Raw genomic sequence first — 13,062 nt, 5'->3', positions numbered from 1 at the left:
GTCTTTTTTTAATTTTAGGAGAAAGAAACAAAACCTCTTCCCCACACTAGTGAAGAACAAGCAAAATCAGAGCAACTTGAGGGGAAGTGCCTGCTTGCTAATGGGTAAGGATAGCTCTAACAAGCCAATTTACAGTCAAGGACATTTGAAATCATTGCACAACATCTGTAAATATAAAATAAGTGATATAATATGATAATTCTATGTGTTTACTTATTAAATTTAAGCCCGGGGCAAATTTAGCCGAAGAAATAAAACAGGAGGTAGATGCTCAGTTTGTTTAAGTTGCCAGAACTCCAGCAAAAGCAGAGCTGTGAGAGTTTACGTTAGCTGCAAATTTGGTCTGTGGAATGTGCAATTAATTCAAGAGGCTTTAAATAGTTCTCACAATTTAAAGGCCTTCGAAAACAAGGTGAAATTGTGAAATTTTGAAAGAACTCTGATTAAGTATTATATAAACACGGGTGAGATAGAAAAGAGGCAAATAAGGGAAGAAGAATCAAACTTCTTGGAAGTTTGGAAGTTAGGATGGGACAATTTTTAAGAAATTGTTTAACTACTGAATCACAGCTTTCATTAAGATCTGTGCAGAATGGCCACCTCCCAAGAACAGCCAGAGAAAGGATGTATCATTAGAAAGCTGATGACTTTGTGAGCCCACCCTTACATTCAAGGCAGCAAACTGTTGCGCTGCATTGTTGAGCAGGATGTAAAGAGCCTGCCAAGTACAGCCCACAGACCCGCTAATTAAGTGAACTGATTGTGTTTGTTTTGGAACCGTTTGCCAACAAAGGAATGTGTCACACTGATTAGTGAGAGAAGGGTATGTAATATATGTGTATTCAAACCCTGAGGAGTGCATAACCCAGGTATTCACTCTGTTTGCCCAAGGACTGACAAAAATGACTCTCAAGCAAATAACCAGACCAAAGAGAAACTCCAGCCCTCAAGAGAGGCCCTCTTTTTCTCTCAGCTGTATCTATCTAAAGAATACCCATCCTTCATAAATTCCTACTGAACACTGTGCCAGAAACTGCTGAGAATATTTTGGAGAGAAACAATCTCTTCACCTCAAAGCTGACCTAAGAGACCATGAGGATAGAAAGTTAACAGCCAACTGAGAACCACCTTGGAATTGTAATGGCCACTCTGACAGCTGTCACTCTTCTCCCCAAAGAGCAAGAAACGTGAGGGAGGTAGCCAAAAATCCAAATGCCAGCTCAACACAGACATACATATATACATACACACGTGCACAAAAGCAGGCTTCACTTTTCAAACATGCAGCAAAGAGCTGAAGTTTGCAAAAGATGTCATGCACTCGCTTTTGAATATTTCTAACCTAACAGCCCAGCTTGCTGGTAGAGTTAATAGCTCAAAAGTGAACAAACATTCAAAATGCAAAAAGAAAAATGTGGTCTTCAGAGCTCAGCAGCTCTTTCCTCCTCAACTCACCAGCATCAGCTAGGATACCTGGCAGTCCACTATTGTGAACAAAACATGAATACTGTGCAGTACATAGCAATTCCAGAAAACAAGGATGGAGAAAAGGGAGTTGTAGTCAATTATCTCTGTACACTGTGGACTCAGAATAGTACAACTAAATCACAAATCTGAGCTGTTTTACTCAGACAATGAAAAATTTTGAACACATTATCAGAATTTTCAGGTATAATTGCAAGTCTTCACATGGACCTTTCAGGACTTGCCATTCCATTTGCCACAGGTTACTCTGTACATCTCTCTATTTCCAACTGGCCTCCTCACCTTACCTTATCTTGTAGTGGTCAGCACATCTACTTCAGAAACCTCTCTCATCTTCAAGAGATGGAAACAAACACAAAATTCCTCCACCTGGCCTTCTCTCTCACTGCTTTGGAGCTGATGGAGCTGCACAGTAGCTTTACTGTAAAAGCTCCTCCATTGGCATAACTTGCTTCCAGAACAAAAATAAGGAACTAAAATAATCTGGTTAGTTCCACATAGGTGCATGTGTAGTAACGAGATGAGAAAACTAACTAGGAAGGGAAACAGAGAATGCTGGGGATAAAAACAAGGTTTAGTTATAAGGAATACAAAAGGAGTAAGTAGAATGATGAAATAAGAAAGATAAATATTGGAGAACCTTTCATGCTGATTGTGTTTTAATTAAAACCATTAACAAAGACTGCTGTCTTTGGCATGACATCAACCATAACTTCACATTTGTGAAACATGAACACAAGTCCTTTCTGGCTTCTAACTCACATAAACACAGGAGCTAGAGCAGCTTCTGTTGGCTTGAATTGCTGACAAATTCTATTTGATTCCAGAGGGTTTTGAACTCTGTAATTGCAAGGTATGTCTGATCTCAGCTGAAGGGCAGGGAAACAATATACAGCCAATAATGGTTTTGTGACCAAAAATCCCTGACAAATTTTAACATAAACTTGTATTCCCAAATGTTCCTTCACACTCTCATTAATCTTTTGGGAATATCTTCAATCACCTATTATGCAGTCTCCACAGACATCTTATGTTTTATGCCATCTCTGTCTTTTAACTCAGCCTATCTCACCATGCACCCTAGATGCATTCTTTCTTAAAAACTGTTTATAAACTCAGCCACATACCTTGTTTAGCTTTTATCCACTGCTTTGTCAATACATTTTTTAGAATAAGACTCTGGGAAAACAATGTGCAAACAACCTTTGCAACTCAGATCAGACTGAAAATCTCTTAAGAGTAGTCCTTGGTTACTTGTAATTTAACATCTTTGTGCATGCAAGGGAACCAGATTCTTCAAACCCTTTTAATAGGCTGCTCCTATTGATTGTTTCCAAAGGTGGGTCTTTGTTTTTTTCCCCCTTTTAAATGAACACTTTGGAGAACAAAGTACAATGACTGTATTTGAAACAGCCAAAAAACCAAAACTTATCTGTGGATGAATGCTGTGCTGTCAGATGTACTGTCTTTCTGTTAAGGGTGGAAGAAAGTATATCTCCTTTATTCAAAATCCAAGACACTACTGAAAAAGAGTAGTAACACTGCTATGTGGCCAAGTCTGCTTTGGTTTCCTGCATTTTGCTTCTAGGATTCCCATGTGACTCCTGTCCCTGACCTGGCATCCAGTACTCTACATGATCTAAAATAAAGGGTTTTTTTGTTTAGTTTAGAACTCACATACACTCACACTTACTTTGTTGCCACCTGAGAATAACAATATCATTTAAGAAACCCTAAAAATCTTGCATATACAGGCACAGAGGAATAAGCAGACAGAGCAGAGAACTAGCCATAACATTTCATGGGGAAGACACTTCAGAATGATGGTTATTGTTTTATAAGGGATAATCCCTGTACATTATGGGCCCAGTGATACCAGAGAACAGAAAGATGTCTGTGATCACTCCAGAAAAGTAATTTGGCTTTTCAGGACACTTTGCAAACTCAGAAGAGCTTTGGATAAATCACACAGTGTGATAGTGGGGGCTCTTCCCTTTCTGAACAGCTGTTCTGAGACTTACAGGACCTTGGGAAGTAGCACTTCTCATTTGTTTCCACATTTGCTCATGGTGGCCTCCCTGGAGCAGTGATCTACTGTAGCTCCCCAGAAATGTGCATTAGTGGAATCTAGTCCCTAATTATTTAAATAAAAGGTCACGAGGCTGATAATCCTCCAGGCTTTAACACTCAAATCAAATGTATGACTGACATTACCACATTGGAGTACCTGCTTGTAGAAATGTCCTCAAAGGGGTAAAGGATTTCTCCATTGTTGCAAATCTCACAGATGAAACCCTTTTGGCTACAAAGGCTGCAGCTGTACACATGAGAGGTGGCAAATTTGATCACCTTCCCCAAGAAAGGAGCCAGCTTTCCTTCAATAACCTGAAATGAGAAGACAATATTGAATGAAACCCCCCAGAAATAACCAGAATGACCTGAAAGACAGACAATACTTATTACTACAGAAATGCAGGTACATTCTGTTGGCAAAAACAAGAGGAAAGTTACTTCCCAATAAGTATAGCTCCATCAAAACACAAGTGATAAAGTAGTCATTGAAACAGCAATGATCTAAACATGAAAACTACTATCTATTTGTAAATCTCTACATGGCAATAACAGTATATTAGTAGTAATTTTAAGTACAGCAATGCATTCATACAATAAGGCACAAAGAAGTAAATAGGAAATGAGTCTAAGGCTTCCACATTATCTCTGACAGCCATGAATACTGCCTTACAATTTTCACTTCTTCTTACTTTTTATGAACATATCACAGTTTTGGTTGTTTCTTTTCCTTCAAAGTACAAGGTTTTTGCACGTATTTTGTGAATACAGTCCTGGCTTTAATCCTTTAGTAGGACTGTGTTTCCCACTGAAAACCATTCAAATACAATGTTCTGCTCCTTGCCAAAATAAATAACTTCTTAGGTAAAGTCTTGAAGAGGAACTTGTTGGGTTTTTTTTTTTTTTCCTTTCAGTGTCCAGCTCTCAAATCAAGAAGTCCCAGAGAATCCTGCTAGACCATGAGAAGTGATTAGCACTCCTCATGTTGGTGTGGAAAAAATGACCAAACCTTAAACTGCTAACCACAACACTCATCTAAATTTGTGACTTGGAGACAATGTCTCAATAAGGGGTGCTATTCAGGCAAAATACTTTCCATTCAGATCAAACTTCTAGAGACTTTAAGGAATTCTGCTGCTGAAGGGAAGAATGAAGATGGAATAAGGCCCTAAGTGTATATTCTTCTCTTCTGGGCTTCCTGTGGTCTGAATGGCAGCTTGCCAGATTAGTGATAGAAATGTGTCATGGGATTTGATAGCAACCTCCCGTAAAAAGGAAAAAGAATGCAGTAATTGCTGACTGAAGAGTTGCATGGGGCTGTGCCCTGGAACCCAAGAGTGGGGAGTTTTACACTTAAATGAGTGTCAAACTCAGTTCAGGCACCCTTCCCTAAATATGGTAACACACCACTTGTATTTTGGGTTAGATGTAACCAAATCTAGAGAAAGCAGAGATATCAACGCAAAGAACAACAGAGAGGCAAAGGCCAGGTAGTAAAGAAATAAATTTGTGTTCCAGGGCAACTTCCTGCCCACTAGCCAAGAAAGCCACTACTAACAAATACAACTGGAAAAGGAGGTGCATGGGGAGTGCTGGTGTTGATGGCAGTGAATGGCACAGCTGAAATGTGCCCCTTCTTTGCCTTCAGCTCCAGCCTGCTAACACCACCTGCAACAACAGGAAGCAGCAATGTTATTGCTACTACTGCAGATAGGACATCTGCTCATGTCAGAGGAAAAATGACGTTCCTATTGCATCCTGGTATAGGAAGATCCCCTTCAACTGCAATATAAACAATGCAGAGAAGCTGCTGCATGAAATACGAAACTGAAGCCATAGTTCAAGGTAGTGATACTGCTAACCTTCTAACAGATGGTCAGAAGCTAATTTAGCTCCCCTAGGCTAGGGTTTGTTTTTAATTTTGAAGGAAGAAATATTTTGCTTGCAGACTCCACAGTTACAGAGAGGAGACAAGGAAGTTGACAATATTCAATAAACAGAAAGAAAGAAACAGTGAAGCCACCCAGTTAGTGACAAGGCTACAGTCACCCTCCAAAAACCCACTGAGACACTAATAGATGAAATACACATACAAAGATAATAAATAAACCACAATGCATACAAATTTTCCAGAGAATTTTCAGGCTATAGCAGTCACCTCAGGCCACAACTGCTCAGCTTAAAATGCCAGGCTAAAGACACAGTGCAAACAAACTCTCTAAATCTGAACTAATGTCACTGTCAGCAATGATTTAAAAGTTAAATATCTGAAGTAACATTTTATATAATGTAATAAACACAATTATCATAATCTATTACCTTCCTAAGCACTGGGGGTGAATTTAAAACTAGAAGGAACAAAAACTTTCCTGTGCTGAAGAGTTCACAACCTGAGCAAGGCACATGGAGTGGGCAGCTGCCCCGAGGAGATGGTGTTATTTGTCCCTCTTTATTTATTTATTTCTATGGCTTGTTGTAGCACTGAAGTGGGTGGGCTTGTTATTCTGCAGACATACAAGGAAGATGATATCTTCAAAGAGCCATGCATGCCAATTTTGCAATGTGAATTACAGGCCATTTTACTGTATTACAGGAGGAAGACAAAATGCAGCATCAAATCGATGTTATCACTGGTTTTAGCATCTGTAAATTTTGTGTTATTTTGTTTCATCAGAGACCTCAAGGCTGTGCACAGGCTGATTTTTCCTTGCAGCCTTATCTCATTCCTGTTTGTAGCTAATAAGAATAAAATCCTCATCTCCATTTATGCTATTCAAGCAGAGAGGAAGATTTCTATTTGCTGTCCCAAGTCTACTTGCTGTCTACTCACTGTTTTGTGGTAACAGTTTCACAGTGAGTGTTTTATAGCTTGGGAAAAGGAGCACAGAACATATCGCCAAAATTTTTAAAACTTCTCCTGTTTTAAAACAGTTTAAAACTGCCAAAGGTCCAGAGTCAGTCAGTTTAGACATCCCAGAACCATGATGGAAGAGTCCCAGGATATTCCCAGTTGCCAGAATCTCATTTTGAGTTTCAAGGAAACATAAGTGATTAAATAATAGAAGCGTGACAGTCAAATGTAATGCAGTATCCAGATATCATGGAAATTATGGGAGGAAAAGAAAGACCTCAAGAGGCTGTCTTGGCAGAGCCACTAATATTTACATCACTCTTTACAGCTGTATCTGTTCCTCAAGTCTTTCAGTGATGAAAACATCACAGCCCCCATGCAGTCTAATCCAGCACCCGTCTGTTCTCACTGTTGGAGCCACTCCTAAGCTTTGACCTGAACCTTTCCTAAGAACATTTCAGTTTACAAAATAAGTTTATGAAACAGTGAAACTCCGAAATCACACACTACAAGCTGCAGAAAAGTACATCACATTTTACGAGTGTGGCAATTTAGCAAAAAACTAAGTTAAGAGTATGCCAAAGGAACAGAAACCAAAATTTTCACCATTGACTTATCTCTTCAACATACGGGATGTCTCAGCATACACCTGGCAAAGGATTAAAAATATATGCCTCTCTTAAAAAGAAAAAATCATCAAGCTGAAATTAAAATTTTGCTAGTCAGGTTGTCTTCTACTTACAGCACACATAAAGAGCAAGGTATGTTTCTAATCCAAACTCTTTGCAGAGCAAGCAATTGTTTAATTGGTCAAAACTATGGGTGAGAGGTGGTTAATGATGGCATTCCAGTCAGTCAATAACAGAGGGTACAATGCAGCTTTTTCTTCCTTAACTGGTCAAGGAATCCATCCCAACATCATTGTGGACACAGGGCCATGCTTATCATTGCTGTACCTGGAATACACTGGGGTACACTACTTGGTGACAACAGAAGGAAAACAGCTGTGTCCAGAAGTACAAAGCAAGTTGTGTCTCTGAACAGCCCCAGAGTTCAGATCAGAATCACTGTTCGTCTGTCTGGATCAGGAAAAACATTTCTCTAAGCTTCCACAAAACAGAAAGCTATGGCTTTGCACACAGCAGCTTCTGTGTGTGTCACATTAGGAATTGTATAAAAATACACACCCACATGTACATACATAAAAGCCAGCCCTGCCCTCAAAGCACTTACAATTTAAACCAGCAAAGCAAACACTGCTTTTTACAGTAACTGCCACATATCTTCCACCTGAAATGGGACAAGCTGTGTTTTGGAGGAGCCTCCCATACAGGTTCCCTGCCCACACTGCAGACTATCCCTCTGGCCAGAGTTTGGCTGCAGGTGCCAGGGCTGCCAGGAAGAAAGGAGAAACCAGGAAATCCAGCAGGAGCAGCTACCTGCCCCACTGCCCAGCCTCATGAACCCAGCCTGGGAAAGTTCAAGCTGTTCTGAAGAGCACGAGGGGAAGGCAGAGACTTGTCTGCAGCAATGGGAGAAACAAAAGGGGTACAAGTATCTGAACATGTGCTGAAAGGGTGGTGGCACAATTATTTTAGATGATCTCTGAAACAGAGGCTTCTCATACAAGTCAATGCTATGAATAAAGGTAAATCAAACTTTCTTCTTGGAATATCTCTGTGTTCAGCTGGGGACCAGTATAATTCTGAAGAAACAATTGCACAGAATAAGTGAGGTGAGGGGAAAATGCAAGGACTGTCAAACAAGCCAACTCTGGCAGAGGCTGCGAGTCTTTGTGCAGTGGCAAGGCAGGACACGTGCACTGGGTTTTGGGTTTCCTGATTCACCAGCAAGACACGAGATAAAAGGCAGCAGTGGCTGTGCTACAAGTTAAAGCCCCTTTGGATACATCACATTAATATGACTATGAGTACAATGTGTGATCAGTCAAAGTTTAACTATTTGTCAGGAGGGCTGCTCACCGCCAGAGGCTTCCTGATCATTCAAAGGCTGGAAGTTCCTCATAGCTCCCTTGCTCTATCAAGGTGATGTTTTCACAAACAAATGGACAGCCAGCTGTCCCCAGAGAACAACACCTGCAAAGGCCATAAACCAGAGCATCCACCAAGCCAGAGTGGCCCATTATGTGCAGAACAGGGCTTTTGCTCACAGACAAGTTTCAGGAGCAGCAGGTGTTGCCCAGGGGCCTGTGACCAGAGTCCCTGTGTCTGACCTTCACAACACATTTCTGAGCCACAGCACTGCCCTGTGCTGCAGGAGAGGCACTCCCTCATCTCTGGCACACGCTGCGCTCCAGCTCTGTCCTGCCTCCATCCCTCATCCTGGCTCCCTGGGCTGAGCACAGTGCTGCCAGAAGTCCAGCTCTGAAGGCCCCACTGCCCAGACCCAGCTGTGCCTCCATGCAGCAGAAACCCCCAGCCCCCATCACACACAGCAGGGAAGTCAAGTCACTTTGTCTTCCCTGTTCAGTCAACAAAAACTCCTTGTATGAGAACCTACTTACCAGCATGAAGGAGGATTGCACAAACCAGTCCCATGGGAGAGCAATGTAGTGAACATGGTGTTGCAATATATGCTTTCGTATTAAAAACCAAACTAGAAAAGTGGCCAAGGGAACAGTAGCAGAACTTCTCAAGTCTGTTGAGAGTTTTAACCCAGAGATGGTAACCTAAACTCATGACTTGTAATAACTTTTTTGTTTGGGAAATGGAGCAATACCAAAAACCAGGCATGAAAAAAACCCTGTTACAGAACTAGAGTTTGTTCCAGTTCCTGAGAGTTGTTCAAATTATAAAAGACATTAATAGAAACCTCTGGCTGGGAAGTGAAAAGCAATCAAATAGTGATTAGACAAGGCAAGCATGCAACACCCCTGCTAACTCAGGCTGTGTCATTTCCACAGATGTAATATCCCAACAACTTTAGCAGGCACTAGGGGAAAGATGTGTAGAAACAGAAGGACAAATGAGTTAGCTGTAACCCACCAGCACTTCAAGCAACACCTGCAATGGCCTTTCACCCACCTAGCAGATCAGGGCCACAGAAATACCCAAACTTGGCATCATGGCCACATAAATCAGCACTGAAGTCTATCAGATATTATGAACTTTCTGGACAGGAAAGAAAAACAGTACAGTTTTCAGACATTTCTGAGGTCAGTGAGTGTTTGTTTTGAGGGCAGGGCCGCTGTCAGCATTGCTAGATAAGAAGCAAAAGGTACTGAGTAAGACCTCCATCCCTGCAGGAGTCTATGTTGTGAATTTGAGTGAGAGTCATCAAAACCCCTACCCGGTCTGTGCATTTTTATCCACTTTAAAAGTGCAGTAGATGTTTACATAGAATGGAGATCATAAATACCTTTGATCACCCACATTAGGACTGCCAGAACAGACAGTAAAGGAATACAGCTTGCTGAGCCTTCAGATACACCGTTTTGCTCAATGTGAGAAATTGCAAAGGCTAAGAAGTCTAGATTCTCAACAGTGCCATGGTATATTACAACTTCAAAAATAGTTTCTGGATTAAAATACTTTAAAAAATTTTACATTTGCCACTCTGAGTAATTCCTACGTATGATAATAAAAGAAAAATCTGACACAGTCTAAACAAAAAATCCCTTAAAATCCAAGATAATGGAGAATCAATAGAGGAAGGATATTTTAACAGAAGCTATCCAGAATTTAAGAGTAGGAAGATAAACCTACACACATCTTTGGGTAGATGTTCTGCCAGCTCTGGCAGAAGGGGCAATCAACCAGAGGCATCATGTAACAGTGTGCCTGTAAACACTGTCAGTTCACTGTGGCTAAGTGATCAGGGAATAAACACTGAGATGGGAGCTCATGAAATGTCCCCAGTGCTCCTGAATCTCCAGAGGGAGACCTGCAATTTCCTCAGGTATCAGAAGCACTGGAGGAAACTCTGGTTATTATCCCATAAAGGAGAACCTGCTGCTACTGCTCTGCCTAATAGCGTGGCCACCAAGGTTAAGTACTCCAAGTAAAGTGGTAAAAATACTGTAAAACTCAGGTTCTGTATTCCTGCCACTGTGAGACAAGCTAAATTTGCCAAATGGCTTTGTGACCCCACCCTTGTAAATCAGCTTGTTAATCATTATCGTCATAGAGGCGATAAAGTTGTTTTATGAGCCAACACTGAAGCAGTAACATTAACTACTTATGCAGGGCTGGTGTATTTCTCTGCAGATAACATTTATTAGAAGCCACTCTCTTTAAAGACACAGGTTTGCTTCATAACCTCCTTTTGGAGCACTGAGCAATCTGTTCCTCTTATTCCTCCAGTCTGATCTACATGTCAGACACAAGTGATGCCTGGAGGGTATGGGTTAAGTGATATGAAATCCCTAAAACACCTTGAACTACAGGTTCAAATCTAAACTGGATTGTCCTGGCCTCTCCTCCTGACAGAACAAAATTTATGATTATTTCTCAAGGCCAGGCACACACTTGGCTGTATCTGAGAGACAGACATAGACAGAATTTGCCAGGAGGCACTGACGCAATGCAGAAGAGACATGAAAAGCCAAGAGGCACTGAGAAAATGGAAGGGGTGGTGGACATGAAACTCATTCATGATCCCCAATTACGTAAATTGAAGAGATAGAAAGTACTTTAATTCAGAGGAATAATGTCACAGGCATGTCTGGCAGAAGGAAGCTACCTGAAGGAGCAGACAACAATTGTGCACAGCTTTCCACCATCCTCTACAGAAAAGGTTTCTGCCCCCATTGGTTGTTTTCTTTCTACCTCTCCAGAAACAGCTAGTCTGAATCATGCCTTTTCCTAACAAATTCAGAGGTAGGCTCCAGCTTTGCCTGGACTTTAAAGCACCACAGAGAATATGCTTCCTGGACTGAATGAAAGTGCAATAAAATGTCCTGAAGAGACTGTCTTCAATTCACCACTTGGATGCTCACTACCCTCGAAATTCCACCAGTGGAAGCTTTTAGGAGGAGGACTAAACATTCTATAACCTTTCTTCACCTCCAGAACAGATGAGAAATACACTTTTAAAGGAGCTACCAGTGATACAAGAAACCAGGTCTAGAAAAAACACCTTTAGAAACATCCAGTTTGTTCCTCATCCTCCAGCACAACCAAAATGTCTGCCTTGCTTAAAAGCTTCTCACCAGAGAGATACCACAACAGCCCAGTACTCAGAACAACTGGAAAGTTGTTCCTAATGTCTGCCTCAGATTTTTGCTGCAATCAGGATCTTTACTTTACACTCTACCTCCTATCCTTACATTGCAACATCTATTTCAGAAACATTTTCTGACAAATTCTCTTGTCTGTCACAGGTAATCTTTGTCACAAACCAGGACAAGCAAAAGTGGACTGGGGTGCTGGAAAAATACAGTGATTGCATTTCCCTATTTGTTTACTGGATAACAAGCAGGTATTTTCTGCATTCATTAAACATGCAAGTTGGCCATTAAAGCTGAAATGGTAAATGCAATCTCTGCCCCACGAAGATTTCAGTGGGGTCAGGACTTCTGTGATAAAAACACAGACTTGGAAACAAGCATGCTACAATATGCTTAGCTAAGGATAATGCAAGTTGCAGGGAAAATAAAGGGAAAACATTCCCTGGCTGGGAAGTTCCCAGTCATTTATATCTAGGGAACAGACAATGCTTGTGGACTGCTAATTTCCTTGAGGATTTTTTCTCTTCCTTGGCCAGATTCTTAACACCACAAATTCTTGTTATAATTTCAATGCACAATTAATCTTTAGTTCAGAGGAAAAGGAAATGGAAGGAGGAAGGATGATCATGAGGTAAAAGTTGCAGAGAGATAGATATCAGATCTTTTGTCCAATATACTAATCAGCTGGCTTTCCTTGCTCCATTTTGACTCCCAGTCAACTCTTTCAGTCTGCCTGTCTTGTTTATTTAAATTACAGGTGATTTAAGGGAAGAATGATCTCTTCCTATTTGTGTGCATGCACACTACAATCAGTCACTGTGCACTGCTATACAACAAATTAAAAAAGAATACAGCAGTAACTTCAGTTGCGACAGGCATGCTACGGGCCACAGTCCCAGCTCCCAAAGCAAGAGTGATACCACCCCACCCTCTCCCTCCTCTTCCCTTTACACCCTCCACAGGTCCCTCGCTGTCCCAAAAGCCTGTTCAGCCTGTGGTACAGGTGGCAGCAGGGTGGGCAGGAGCAGGCGAGCCAGGGACTCCGTTCACCCACTGCTGACACCAGCGCGCGTTGTGCCGCACTAACTCATCACCACACAGGGCAGAGAGCAGCCCGAAAGGAAACCCTGCAATAAACACTGCAGAGAACAAAAAGAACCTCACAAAACCAACTGCCAAATAAATCAATCTAAAGCAGAGCAAACTAAGGGAGTGAGATTTGAATAAACAGAAATCAGAAGCCCCCTTTGACTTGTTTGCATCAGGCAGTCTGCACTGATGGCAGAGCCATTTGCTGTTCACAGTCCTTCCGGAGTAAACCCCTAAATATATTTCACTTTAATTTGCTACTGGAGAGATAGCCCACAAATTAGCCCCTAACTAAAATAGGCACTGGGAAGAGGAAGGAATACAAGGTCAAGAACAAACACTGCTAATCTCTGAAAAGCACACATAGGCAGGGGGCAAG

At 41.4% G+C, this 13,062-nt stretch overlaps 1 protein-coding gene across 4 annotated transcripts in view; it reads right to left on the bottom strand.

Moving 5' to 3' along the window:
- Positions 1-13,062, bottom strand: part of PLEKHM3 (pleckstrin homology domain containing M3) — a 128,205-nt gene that overhangs the window by 67,843 nt on the left and 47,300 nt on the right. For all 4 annotated transcript variants that reach the window (XR_005626665.1, XR_005626664.1, XR_005626663.1 and 1 more), the window contains exon 7: positions 3,713-3,870. Coding sequence is in view for 1 of the 4 variants with exons in the window: in XM_039700913.1 (XP_039556847.1) it covers positions 3,713-3,870 (158 nt within the window). In the remaining 3 variants the exon portion in view is untranslated. The remainder of the gene's footprint in view (positions 1-3,712; positions 3,871-13,062) is intronic.

This window comes from Passer montanus, unplaced genomic scaffold (genome assembly GCF_014805655.1).
Source record: "Passer montanus isolate IOZ18808 unplaced genomic scaffold, ASM1480565v1 scaffold1, whole genome shotgun sequence".
In the NCBI taxonomy this organism is placed as follows: domain Eukaryota; kingdom Metazoa; phylum Chordata; class Aves; order Passeriformes; family Passeridae; genus Passer; species Passer montanus.
The sequence above is the reverse complement of the archived record's forward strand: the minus strand, read 5'-3'. Positions and strand labels throughout refer to the sequence as shown.